General features: G+C 46.1%; 1 protein-coding gene across 2 annotated transcripts in view; it reads left to right on the top strand.

Annotated features, from left to right (window-relative positions):
* LOC146784378 (annexin A4-like) overlaps positions 1 to 14,597 on the top strand; it is a 119,306-nt gene that overhangs the window by 88,315 nt on the left and 16,394 nt on the right. For both annotated transcript variants that reach the window (XM_085636265.1, XM_085636264.1), the window contains exons 10-11: positions 12,056 to 12,151; positions 12,755 to 12,813. In XM_085636265.1, the coding sequence (XP_085492391.1) occupies positions 12,056 to 12,151; positions 12,755 to 12,813 (155 nt within the window). The remainder of the gene's footprint in view (positions 1 to 12,055; positions 12,152 to 12,754; positions 12,814 to 14,597) is intronic.

The following is a 14,597-nucleotide window of genomic DNA, read 5'->3' as shown; positions in this document are numbered from 1 at the left end:
GGTGATCTGCGTGGGCAAACAAAAGGGTTGCTGCCTCGTCCTCTGTGTATAATGTGGTGCTTGGATACCGTACGGAATTAATGCAAATTTCTCGGGCTCGCTGTGTAGTCGTCCATAGTTAGTCTCATGGCACTGAGTGATGCTAGATTTTAAGATTCTAGATTTCGTTCTTGTAAATATCTCATTGGGATAGCCTGAAATCCAGGAAGGATGACGCAGTCATTGGCCCCAAGTATAGGCACCCCTGCTCTGCCTATCATGCTGTTTGCCTCATTTTCCAGTGTCCATATCCTCCTTTAGTTTAAGAAACACAAATTCTAACCTAACTGTAAATCCAGAAGGTGGCATTGCTTTTAATTCATTTTAATAGAAATCTACCACCTTCGTGCACCACACTATCCCACTGAGAGACCCTTAATTTGTAGCTTGAAGTAATCTTTTTATGTGTTTAGGCCCACCTTTGGGTGGTGGAATGAAACCATTCCGTCTAAATTGGCGTATTGACTCTTCTCTTCGATAAATTGATCCAATCTTTATGTTCTGGGTAAATCAAAATCACTTTCTGAAAAACCACTCCTCAGTAATGAACTGCACCACCCCAGTGTCTTGAGGTTGGGCTTGCAAATAGAATCAATGATTTCTCCACTGCATGGTTTCGGTCTGTCCTAACTACCTTTAACAGTCGTCTCATCCTATCCATGCCCTCCAAGGATGCAAGAATCCTGGTGTTCATCTCGGGCACTCATCCCTTGCCTATTTTGTGCAGGGCTGGATTAGGCCATGTCGTCAGGTGAGGTATAATGGTAGGGATGTGGAGTCCTCTTTCCAGGTAGCAGGGAAAGTTCCCCAAGGCAAGTTTGACTTGTGTTAAACTGGGTGTAACCTCAGCCTTTATCTGATCTAGATAAGATTAGCAGGAGTGTTCTTCATCTCTACAGCACCTTTCAACTGTCCTCCTTTAATATTTACATATTAAATGCTGACTATGTAAAGCTGTATTCCTCAAATTCTGATTTAAATGAACTAACAATCTATTTAGCACCAAAACGCTGAGGTCCCATGGGGGCCTGCAAACTAGCACACAAAAAAATCTAAGATTGTGAATCCTTGAACAGCAGAGGGCTACGGCCGGTGAAATAAAACTGTGAACTACAAAGAAGCATTCATTGAAGGAGGTGTGATTTGACTTGAGTATTTTCTGAAAGAGCTAAGGATGACTTGCACTGATCGATCCGGGCAATTTATTTCAGACTTTGCCTGCATGAAAAATGAAGATCGGTTCTCCCATGCAAATGCTCCTACAATGAAAAATGCCAAGTAATTCCCCTGCTGCAAATATTACGAAAATACTTCAGTGTCGCTTGGTGCCAAGTCACTGGGGCATTGCTGTGCCAACAAGCAAAACTTAAATTGAATCCGCCCCTCGGCTTCGACAGCCAGCAGAGATTACCTTTGCCTGTGTCAGAAAAGCTAAAATATTATACCAAAGGTAATTCGGACAGTAATTTTCTGGTAGATCTGGGGTCGAATGTGTTGGGGGGGGGGGGGGAAGCTCTTTATAAAAAAAAAAAAAAAGATTGCAAAAGGACAATTTGGAATTGAGATACTACCAGAGCTTGATGTTCAACCGAGAACGGTCGACAAAGTGAGAAATTTCTTTGTGTGGACCAATCAGGTCTTTACTACTCCTTTCATCATAAAATCTTTATTCGGTTAAACAAAGCGACCATAAAAGCGCAGCATACATTACAAAAGCAAGCCTAAATAGGACACAAATCACAATAGCATGAAAGATCATAAAATGCAGAGTAAAAACCAAATTAAAAGCTCTATCGGCTATAAACCCAAGATCGTCCGTCAGGCCTCGAGCGTCTAGATGCCAGGGCTGCCTGTACAAAAGCTTAATACAGTGAATAAAGCATGTTCATCAGGGAGCAATTGTTGGTACATAAGAGCAGGACATGCTTGATTAAAGTTCAGGGACCTCAGCAAGTGGTAACAGGAAGCACTTTCTGTGCCAACTGTAATGATTACAAAACAGAACAAAGTGTAAGGTGCTACAGGGCATTCTATCACCAGAGAGCGCCCAGCCTACAGGAATATGGCAATAAATGATGAATTTGATTGAAACGGAACCTGGCCAAAAGAAATTGTACATACCGCTGGTAACCTGCACCAAAACTTCTTTATTCCCTGAAAAGACTTTAAAAGCATATGGCCCCCTCACTAAGGGTTTCAGCATTTGTACTCCTTCTCTATTAAACTATGGGCACTCTAAGAACAGTGCCTTTATGCCCTATAAATCAATGATCTGGGAGAGTAAGGGGTGAGATGGGAGTATTGACTTAATGTAGGCAATTCATGGGATCCTAGACACGCCATCCAAAGCCAAACAATCGGAGAGGATCAATCTGTTTAGCTTGAGGTCCTGTCTGGTCCAGGCTTGTACCCAACAAAGTAGAGGGCTAAGGGCAACTAAAACTTACTCCAAGCTCAGCATGTACAGAACAAGCCAGTGTGCATTGCGGTACTTGTACCAATTGTTTAAGAAATTTGTTTTCTACTATTTGGAATTGAGTCTGTCTTCACATAGCTTCAGACCTCACTACCAGAGCTTACTCGTGAAACACACTTTGCCACGTAAATGTTTAGCAAGACCTGGAGAGATCATGAACCCAACCTATGAGTGACGCAACACAGGGCCCCAATAGATTTAATCGGCTTGACTCTCTTCCTTTCCAGCAGGGTGTTCTTAACACCAAAAAGTACCCTTTGGTAAGGAAAGTCTGAGACGATACCCATGGTATGCTGGCCCACCTTGAAAGTCTTGGAGCTAGTGGACAGGGCCGGACTGGCTGTAGCTGGCACCAGGTGTCTTCCCGGTTGGTTGGAAGGGTGGGGGGGCCGGTTCTCCAGCAGTGGGGCCAATTTTGCTACTAGGGGCTGATTTTGCAGCCCCCTGTAACAAACGTGGCAGCAGTACTAAAGCGGCGCAGCAGTGCTTCTCACTAGCACTCCCATAAGCCCCCACCCCCCTTTCGTGGCTGGTCCTCCTGTTTTACCTGGGCTGATTTGCGTTCCCAGTCCGCTGCCAGTGGACTGTGGTCGTACAACCATGACATAGGATTTTGAGACATTTATGGCCTGATAGAGGCTATCCATGAAGACCGCAAATTTATCAAGGAAGATCTGCAGCCCCCTCATCGAGCGGGCCATCGGAACCGCATCATCGGCGTACAACACTGAGCAGCCTTTGGCCCACCTTGGGGCATTTGCCCTGAATCGCAAGGAGGACCTCCTCAAGCCTATTAACATATAGGGTGAATAAAAATGGTGCAAGGATGCACCCCTGCCGGCCCCCCTTCCTTGTGAGAAAACCACTGGTGGTTACCACATCGGGCATGAGGTGTTCATAAGTACGTTTTCCAGGAGAGTCATTGTTATGCTGCACTCCCTATCTCTATTAACAGGGCCCAAAGTTTGGCTCAGTTGACCCCCTCTAACATGGACATGAGGTCCATGAATGCCCGGTGTAAACTCTCTGGACAGGAAACGGTGTAATTATAAATAAAATACAGATTCAGACATTGATCAAACGTAGACCCGCCAGGCCTTAAACCATAATGGACATCCCTCCAAATACACTTCTCATCAGACCATTCCATCAATCTGTTAAGTACAACCCTCCCAAGGACCTTGACTACCACGTCTATCAGGGAGATAAGGTGTAGGATTGGGGCTTGTGCTTGTCCCCCTTCTTAAACCTTGGTACTATCACTGCAGAATACCAGGATCGTGGCACCACCTGACATGCAGCAGCATTCAGTACCTGAGTCAGTAGTGGGGCCCCATAACTCCACATCCAGACACAATAGGTCTGGGGGGGGATTCTATCGGGCCCGGGGCTTTATTTCTGGGTAAATTGTAGATACAGAGTGTTACCTCTTCCAGAGTAAAGACCATGGAGACCTACCCGATCTCTCTCTTCCGATCACCCTCCACCTCAACCGTCTTACCAAAATTGTAGACTCCTGCCAAGTAGTCTACCCACTGTTGCTCCGATATGTGGGTACAAATAGCTGGTCCTGTCCCATCTGCGAAAAAGGGTTTGTTCACTGCCTTCCAGAAAAGAGCAAGATCTTTAGATTTACTGGCTTGTATTAACTCGGCCAGGGCCTGGAGAGTAGCCTTGTGTTTGCGTGCTGCCTGCTTGTAGGCCTACCTACTGGCAACCACCTGTCGCCTATCACTGTGGACCTGTTTTAAGGCAGACTTCAAACACTGCATGCATTTAGAGCATTCCCTGTCAAACTACTTTCGATTTTGCATACTTGCTTGAGTTGAGGGGAGGAGGGGAGGGGGGGGGGGGGGGGGGGGGGGAAGTCGAAAGATTCTTTCCTTAGCTGCAATACCTTCAATGGCTTGCAGAATATCCATATCCGGGGCAATAGCATCTAAACAGATTGCCATCTCTGGTGCCGCCTAGGAGAAGAGGGATGCTTTAAAAATAGCTCGGTCAGCCTGAGCCCAATTTATGCACCTACCTTGATCCACATTGATCAGACCTCTACTAGTCCCGCCCCCAGGGCGCATAATGCCCCTACAATCTCCTAGTTCCAAAACTACTCATTTAACTTGCTAAGACACGGCTCTGTCCTTGGCAAAAACACACAGATTTTAAAAAATAATAATTTTGAGACTGGTTGGAGAGATTTTCAAATTACTTTGGAGAGTAAAACATTTTTCGGGAGATATATATTTTTGGCCTAAAGCCAATGATTTCTGTTTTTGCCTTTACTTTGAGCCAACTTGTGTTCAATCAACATTTGATGACCAGCCAGTAGTTTTGATTTTCAACAAGAGCCCTGGCATTGTTCATGTTTTTAATATGGTACATTTTGATGTAAGTGTGGGTATTGTCAAGGCAGGTGTATGTTACCACGTTGATCATAGACAGCACTGAGGGAGGCCGAGCTAATTAAATATCAAAGAGTTTGGTAGATGACGGAGCCATGAGAGGTGTTGTCAAGGTCTATGCATTCGTAGAGGTAAGAGCCTGATTTTAATTGCTGAAGAAGATGGCTAACGGAGGATCTTAACAAGGCAATGGTGCAAAAGGATGCATTTGATACAATTGTCGCCCTGTTTCAAAACCTAGATGAACCATGGTGCCTATGGAGTGAACTGCTACTGATGGGACCAGGAGGGTCAGGAGTCTTTGTCCACCACTCTTCAGAATATCATGTTCGAGGGATATGAGCTGCAGATTATACTCTGTGCATAGATCGCCATCTGGTGTTGGGCCCGGATGTTTGCAGTTTGTTTTTCCTCTTGGAAAGTCTTTGGAAGTCACGAGGTCGGTGACTCCTCCTTTGGTTCGTATTGCGCATGGGCTTCGGCTCCATCCTCAGATTGTTTTTTCCGCCATCTGGCTCGGATGTAATACTTCGCGCTCCGGTTCCGAACTTTTCCAGTTCAGCGATCGACGCAAAATCCTCGTTCATCGAGATCCTTCAGATAATAAATCATCTTAATCACCTTCTCTTCGGCACTTCTTCGATTCCGGTCGTCGACGGCGGCCTTCGGGCCTATTCCGGCTCCGGTCTCGGCTGATGGAAAGAACTCCCTTCAAGAAGTGCCCTCGATGTGGGTCCAAATTCCCCCACACTGATCTTCATGAGGTGTGCAACCTCTGCCTCTCCCCTGAACACGAGGCCCGAGACTGTCCCGCCTGCAAGTCTTTTCGATCTAAAAAGACTCTTCGAGATCGAAGGGCCAGACGCAACATGGCGCACTCCTCGACCTCCGCTCCAGTCGACCTCTTCGGGGACGACGTCTAAACTGCGGGACAGCAGAACATCGAAGAAGAGGACGACGACCTTGTCAGTGCTTCCGAGGCCGATGACCCAGATGTGGAGGACATCACCCCGGCGCAGAGGATCGTGAGTACTATACCCCCTCCCACACCCTCGCCGATACCCAAAAAGGCTTCGGTCACGCCTTCGCCTTCAGGCCTAGGCAAGACCAAGGATACTGCTTCTCACACCCCACCTTCGGGCCCGATAAAGAAGCCTGTTAAGCCTTCTGGCAGCTCGGGCTCGAGCCAGCCTAGCAGCGGTACCGAAAGACACCCTTCGGCACCGAAGAAAAGATCGGCCTTCACCTCCACACCGAGCCCAGCACCAAAGCCCTCGGTGTCGAAACCTGCCCTCTCGGTGCCGACCAAACATCACAAGGCCCTCGGCACCGACACTCCCGCGCCGAAGCCTCTTTCGGCACCGAACAAAAAATCAGAGGTCCCGAAGAAGCACGGCTTAGACAAACCTAAAAAGCCGTCGGCCCCGAAAAACTCGGCGCCGACCGAACAACTAGTGTCGCAAGAACTTTTCACACCGGATCCTCTGCAAAAGACACTTAACAAGGATCCAAAAACTGGACATTTGACACTGTCTTAAAAAAAGAGACACTTGGACAAACCACCTCCAAAGAGGAAGGACACTGCTACCTCCCCTTTCAGAGTGCCTTCCCCACCTCCTCCACCCTCCCCACCTCCACCTTCTCCACCCCTGCCTCATCGCTCTCCAACCTTGTCTCCAGTCCAAGACGATCTAGGGGACCCTTACTATGATCCAGCAGATGTGCCACAAGACCCCACCCCTACTGGATCTCCAGACCCATGGAATGACTATAACAATCCGGACATCCCAGATGTCCCACCGGATGACCTTTACCCATCTAGGCCATCCCCACCAGAAGATTCGTTAGGCTTTCACCACCTACTACAGAGGGCGGCACATTACCACGGGGTGGAGTTACATACTGACCCAGTGGAGGAAGATTTTCTCCTAGACACCTTCGATAATGCACATAGGTCTACTGCCATTCTACCTATGTTAAAGGGAGTAATCAAACATGCACCGGATGTTTTTAAAGACCCAGTCAGGGCCAGGGTCCTAAACCCCCGTATAGAGAAAAAATACAAAGCCGCCCCCACAGATCCTTCATACATTAAAGGCCCTGCACCATTGGATTCCTTAGTGGGATCTACAGCTAGGAAGCGTTCAAATTCTCAGGCGTCAGGCGAAGCACCACCACCTGACAAAGAGTCCAAGCTCCTAGACGCGTCAGGCAAGCGCACTGCGTCACAAGCCGCCAATATATGGCGTATCGCCAACACGCAAGCGCTATTGGCCAGATACAACAGGGCGCATTATGATGAGTTAGAGACCATCATGAACCATCTCCCTGAAAAATACAGAAATAGGGCTAATGAATTGATCCAAGAGGGAAAAACAATAACTAATACCTCCATACGCTGTGCCCTAGACGCGGCAGATACAGCCTCCAGGGCCATAAACACCAGTGTCTTTCTCCGTCGCCATGCCTGGCTCAGAGTTTCAGGTTTTAAACCTGAGATACAAGCCTCCATATTGAACCACCCATTCGACCAACATCATCTATTTGGCCCAAAAGTTGATGAAGCCCTCAAAGATGAAGAAAGATACTGACACGACGAAATCCATGGGAGCCCTACAGTCACACACTCCTAGGCGCTCTTTTCGCCGCTCTTCCTTTTGGGGCACGGGTAGAGGCTACTCCTCGGATAGTGCTTCCACGTCCTACAAATCCCCTCCTCAATCTACCTTCACAAAGGGTTATCAAAGAGGCGGATACGGAGGTAATAATAATAAAGGCAGAGACAAATACCGCCTGCTCTGCCACACCGCCTTCCCAATGACTTTCCCCCGCTCCCTCCAGACCATTCCACTCCGGTCGGGGGCAGAATACAACATTTCCTTCACGTCTGGGAGACAATCACCTCAGACAGATGGGTGACTCAAATTATTCATTCAGGGTATTGCCTAGAATTAACATCTACCCCCCCAAACATTCCACCCAGGCAACGCCCAATGTCTCAAGAACCTGCCACGTTACTAAAACAGGAGGTAGTCTCCCTCCTGCAAAAACAAGCCATAGAGCAGGTCCCCATCAATCAACAAAATTTAGGGGTCTACTCCCTGTACTTTCTGATTCCAAAGAGAGACGAGACTCTACGACCTATCCTAGATCTCAGGCCTCTAAATACTTACATACATTCAGACCATTTTCACATGGTAACCGTTCAACAGGTTCTTCCACTCCTCTCCCAGAACGACTTTCTCACCACTCTGGACTTGAAAGACGCATGCTTTCACATTCCAATACACCATGCTCACAGAAAGTAACTCAGATTTGTAGTGGATGGGCAACACTACCAGTTCAAGGTGCTCCCGTTCGGGGTATCAACAGCACCAAGGGTATTCACCAAGTGCCTAGCAGTAGTGGGGGCACATCTCAGAAGACAGCACATTCACGTCTTCCCGTATTTGGACGACTGGCTAATAAAAGCCACGTCCTACGAACAATGTGTGCAACACACCGCCGCTACAATCCAACTACTTAACCAGCTAGGTTTCACGGTGAACCACCAAAAGTCCCACCTGGTACCATCACACACAAAACAATACCTCGGTGCCACCATAGACACCTCAAAAGCCATAGCCTATCCCAATCCTGCCAGGATTGCAAATATACAGGCTCTGCGTCAAAAATTCATATGTCAACACTCTCTCCCAGCAAGGGTGTTTATGCAACTGATAGGGATGATGGCCTCTTGCATCTTCATAGTGCCCCATGCAAGACTCCAGATGCGTCCACTCCAAGAGTGTTTAGCGCGCCAGTGGAACCAGGCCCAGGGGAAACTGACAGATCTGGTGTTGGTAGACAGTCGCACCCATCGCTCTCTGCAGTGGTGGAACACCACAAACCTTTCCAAAGGTCGACCGTTCCTGGACCCGGTCCCACAAATAATCCTAACAGACGCATCGCTCTCCGGCTGGGGAGCTCATCTGTTACATCTCACAGTACAGGGCACATGGACACCGCAACAGAAGTTACTCCACATCAACCATCTGGAGTTACTGGCAATCTTCCTGGCCCTAAAATCCTTCCAGACGCAGATTTCAGGCAAGGCAGTCCTCATTCGCACAGACAACATGACTGCTGTGTACTACATTCAAAAACAGGGGGGCACACACTCTCCACAGCTCTCTCAATTAGCACAGAGCATATGGAGATGGGCAATTCCACAGAAAATCATTCTCCTGGCCCAACACGTCCCAGGAGTCCAAAACACCATGGCAGATCTGCTCAGCAGACAAACGCAACAGATTCACAAATGGGATCTTCACCCACAGGTTATTCACCCGTTCTTTCAGATGTGGGGGCATCAACACATAGACCTATTCGCCTCCCACGAAAACAAAAAATGCCCAAGCTTCGCCGCCAGATATCCACACCCATTGTCCAAAGGCAATGCGATATGGATGAACTGGTCAAACAAATTTGCATACGCTTTTCCACCTCTCCCTCTAATTCCATTAGTGGTGCGAAAGCTACAACCGCATTCCCTAACACTGATCCTAGTAGCTCCAACATGGGCCAGACAACCGTGGTACACCACACTGCTGGAACTCTCGGTAGTACCACACCAAAAGCTGCACCTCTCACCATGCCTCCTAACCCAGAACCATGGAGATATCAGGCACCCGGACTCAGCTCAACCTAGCGATCTGGCTCCTGAGGTCTTAGAATTTGGATACCTTAACCTTCCCCCTGATTGCATGAATATTATCAGGGAAGCTAGACGCCCTACTACTAGGGCATGCTATGCTGCAAAGTGGAAAAGATTTGTTGTTTACTGCCACAACAACACAATCAACCCTCTAAATGTGTCCATACAGCACATCATCTGTTACTTGCTCCATCTACAAAGGTGTAACCTAGCATATACATCCATTCGGTTGCACCTCGCAGCAATTGCTGCTTACTTACAGAACAGGCAGCACCTATCACTTTTCAGGGTGCCTGCCATCAAGGCCTTTATGGAAGGCCTCAAAAGAGTAATTCCACCCAGAGTACCACCCTCACCTGTCTGGAACTTGAATATAGTTCTCACAAGGCTAATGGGGCCCCCTTTCGAACCATTACATAAATGTGAGCAGCAATTTCTCACATGGAAAACAGCATTTCTAGTGGCCATCACTTCCCTTAGAAGGGTTAGTGAAATACAAGCACTCACTATACAGGAACCTTTTCTCCAAATGCATCAGAACAAGGTTGTACTCCGCACCAACCCAAAATTTCTACCCAAAGTCATTTCTCCCTTCCATCTAAACCAGTCGGTAGAATTACCAGTCTTTTTTTCACAACCTCAAACCGTTGCGGAAAGGGCTTTACACACACTGGATGTTAAAAGGGCCTTACTTTACTACATCCAAAGAACAAAACCTTTCAGAAAAACCAAACCGCTATTTGTCTCTTTCTCTCCACCACATAAAGGCAACCCTATTTCCAAATCAGGGATAGCTAGGTGGATTGTAAAATGCATACAGATTTGCTACCACAAAGCAAAACTAACGCCATCTGTTCCCCCTAAAGCCCACTCTACAAGGAAGATAGGGGCTTCTATGGCTTTTCTAGGAAACATACCACTAGATGAAATTTGCAAAGCAGTGACATGGTCAACACCGCACACTTTCACAAAACATTACTATGTAGATGTGCAAACCAAGCAACAAGCTAGTGTGGGCCAGGCTGTACTAAAAACACTGTTCCAAACCACTGCAACGGATGCCGGTGGTCGCCGCTAGGGTTGGGTACTGCTATATAGTCTATGCACAGTGTATAATCTGCAGCTCATATGCCTCAAACGGAATATGCTACTTACCAGTATGCATCTGTTCTTGGCATGTAGAGCTGCAGATCTATACATGCCCACCCGCCTCCCCGGCTACCTGTATCCGTTCCAGTCTATCTTATTTAGATACAACACACATGGGTTTCTTTACTGTTATCACTACGCTCCATCTTTCCCTGCTGGCGAAAAACAATCTGAGGATGGAGCCGGAGCCGAAGCCCATGCGCAATACGAACCAAAGGAGGAGTCACCGACCTCGTGACTTCCAAAGACTTTCCAAGAGGAAAAACAAACTGCAAACATCCGGGCCCAACACCAGATGGCGATCTATGCACAGTGTATAGATCTGCAGCTCTACATGCCAAGAACAGATGCATACTGGTAAGTAGCATATTCCTTAAAGGCACACAAGTGGCATCACCCCACTGTTGAGGCAGAAGTTGCACCGAAGTGTTCAGAGCCACGAATGCTGGCTTCTCCATGATCTTGGCTAGGACCAGTGGTCCCTTAATGAGCCTTCAGATGCACTAGTGGTCGCTGTAAATATCAGTTGGATTTCTGATGTAAAGACTGAGCTATTTCATCTTTGAGGGGTAGCGGGATACGTGCTGTCCAGTGAATTGAATCATTTATTCACCAGCACCTGGGTTAAGAGAACAGAGTGCGGAATGATTGGCAAGCTGCTTTTAAGTGTTTCGAGTAGCTTGAAGACCATGTCCACTGACACCAGTGATCACAGAAGAGCTGATTGATTAGGTAAGGAGGCAGGGTTCCCAAAGGTTTTAATTCAGAAATTTGTTTTACACAAACAAACTAAACTCTTGTTTTCTGATAATTTCCCCAAGGTAAATTGATAAGCTTAAGAGAAATAACACTCCTGCATAACTGTGTTTTGGCTCTGTGCAAGATTTACAATTGTGAAAAAGTAAATATTTGCCTCCGAATCTGGCTGCTTTGTAATGCTTCAGACCGACTAGTCTGTATTTGAACAAATACTAAAACATGTTCCTTCGTTCACTGTTAGAGTAATTTAAACTTTTTTTTTCCCCTGTTGTGTTCCGTAAATATTTTTAGTTTAAATCCCTTCTGGTACACAGACCCACCTGAAAGGACCGGATCTCTTTCTTGATGGGCTGGGCGTGGGGGTTGTTTGAAGAAAAGAGAAACTAGTACACCACACTTTTATAATTGGATCGATCAGCCATTTGTGTCCAAGTGGCAGGCTTAACTCTTGGACCGTAAAAAGCAGGAACTGAAATGATGTATTCTTATTTCAATAGACCCTTCTGAAATGACTATTTTTTTTTTCTACTGTAGTTTTTGAGGAGTACAAAAAGATTTCTAAAAAGGACATCGAAGCGAGTATAAAATCGGAGATGTCTGGAAACCTGGAAGATTCTCTTCTCGCTGTTGGTGAGTTTGCCGATGATTAGCTGCAAAATAGTCTAAGTATCCATGCTCTAGCTTTCGCGGAGTTTTGATGACCAAAAGTGAGCAAGTTGTTTTGTGGGGCAAACCGATTTACGGCTATATAAAGAAACTGCCAGCAGTTGGATGTCCCACCACACAAATATTGTAACCTGGAAAACAGTCGTAAAATTAGCTCTGTGTCTCTGTGCACATTCTTTAGAGATATTTGTGTAACAGTTAAGATATGGGGGGGATCCATTCAGAACTCCTGCCTTTTGTTGTCGATATTGGTGCCTTTCAGAGATCATTTTGTTAATGTAGCACTTACTGTATGATTGAAATGTGAACATGTTTTCCAACTGGGTCATGCCAGGTTATATCAACCACAAGAGTGACACTGAGTCGGACCAACTGGATTTAAATCCTGAATTTAATACCCGTCTTTTTACTGGCAGAATGAGTGCTAACCAAGTCTCGCTACCGTATCCGGTCAACATGCTTTCACGCCTTTTTTTCCAGGATGAGACTTAATATTATGAACAACAGTTCTCGTAGCAATTTCAGTAGCTTGTAGGTAATGCATTCATTTTCTATTTTCCCTCACAGTGAAGTGCGTTAAAAACCGTCCCGCCTTTTTTGCCGAGAGGCTGTACAAGTCCATGAAGGTAAAGCTTTTTAGAGACCTACTTTTCAGTATTTTTCCTGTGTTGGAAATGGGGTGGGGGGTTGCAGCCTCTCCTTGCAGCTTTTTGTGAACTGCTAAATCTCACCCACAATGCCTTTAGATAATGAAAGATCAGGTGGGTTGGCATTGCGAGAAATTAGAAGGCATGCCAACAGGACTGGGCCTCCACAAGGCCAGCAGAGACAGTCGCATGCTCTGCATTCACAGGAGTTGCTGCAGGTTTGGCTCCAGCTCTACCAGTCTTCCAGAGATATCCTTAAACTTTGACTGCTGGTCTTCTGCAAGTGCGGGTGTATCACAGAAGCCTCTGATTCCAGATGTGGTTTGTTAGTTCCTAAATTTGTTACTAATGTTCTTAAATGTGTTTTTTTTGGTTTTGTATTTTGTGGCTGAGCATATAATTTCTAGATTCACATGCAATGTTTTATTCCGCCATCTATTGGTCTAGGTAGAAACCTCATCTTCACAGTTTTTTTTGGAGCGTCCACCTCAGGTGAACTCTGAGATTTACTATCTCAGTTGAACCCCACCATACCCCAGCACATATACTGTTTCTTTTTTTTGTTTTTTTTTGTTTACCAAGTGGTTTAGAAGCACAGTCATAGTTGGAATCCCTGTTCAAACATCTAACTGTATTAAGTGTGACCATTTTCAGAAGTAAGAAAAAAGCTAAAGCCAGAGAAGGTAATGAGGAATGCAGAATCGGCACCAAACTAGAGTCTATGGCATGTCTGATCCATGGAACATTGGCCGCTCACATCGATGTCTCTGAAGAACTTGGTTTTTCTGTACTATTTACATGTTTTGGTTATCCAGTATCTGAGGTGGGATGCAGTAAGTTGTGTTCCTCAAGGGATTGCATCAACACTCCGTATTCTGCTTGGCTGATTTTAAGTGAAAACCATTAAAAAAGACATATGTTGAGTGTTTTATCCTGTGTCGTCAGACACCGGTTCCAATGATCCTTGGGTTTTAGAACCAGCATTGCCGATCCTGAGGATAAACCCCCAGATTTAGAACACTCTGAATTAGCAAAGTTGTGTACAGGTTCGGAATCTGATGAGAAACCAGATCACGAGCCCAAAGTTCTGTCTGAGCCGGATGTTATTTAACGCCAAAAAGCACCCAAAGTCAACAGTGTCCCAGATAAAAGGCCATCGAAGACATGACTCCGAAAAAGCCAGTCTAATGAAAACATTGCAAGTCAAAAAGTTAGTCAACCTCTTTAGTGTCTTTGACACCGCCATAGAAAATCTAAAGGCTCCAGTCCTCAAGTGCTGAAACGCAATACAACTCGTTGTGTCAAAAAGTGCAAAGACTTGGAGGCCAGCTAACTTCTGGTCTACAGTCAGTCCTTTCTAGTCAGATGGAAATAGAGGCCAGAGAATCTGGCACTTTAATCCAGTGACCGCATGCTTGCCTACACCGACCACAGGTCTCCAGTTGTGGGATGACTGTACTTCTTTGCACGGTGCAGCGAGGACACAACTTCAGATCAAGGGGTTATGGAATTAGTTGAAATGGACATTTTTTTGCACTTCCCTGCAAGTCTCTTCACCATAAAGCAAAGAAAATACACATTTGGTTGGCTTGCATTCCTTTACCAGTGATCTTTACTTCTGGCAGTAAAGGGCTGGCAAAGTGAAAATGCTTGAATTAACTAAGCAAGTGTATATGGTTTAGTTCCTGGTGGTGAAGAATGAGCACACCCTCCACTGATGATGTATCTTGGTCCATTAAAGACCAATATGTTTAGGGTGACAG

This window comes from Triturus cristatus, chromosome 11 (assembly GCF_964204655.1).
Source record: "Triturus cristatus chromosome 11, aTriCri1.1, whole genome shotgun sequence".
In the NCBI taxonomy this organism is placed as follows: Eukaryota; Metazoa; Chordata; class Amphibia; order Caudata; family Salamandridae; genus Triturus; species Triturus cristatus.
Note: the sequence above shows the minus strand (reverse complement) of the source record. Positions and strands in the feature narration are given on the sequence as shown.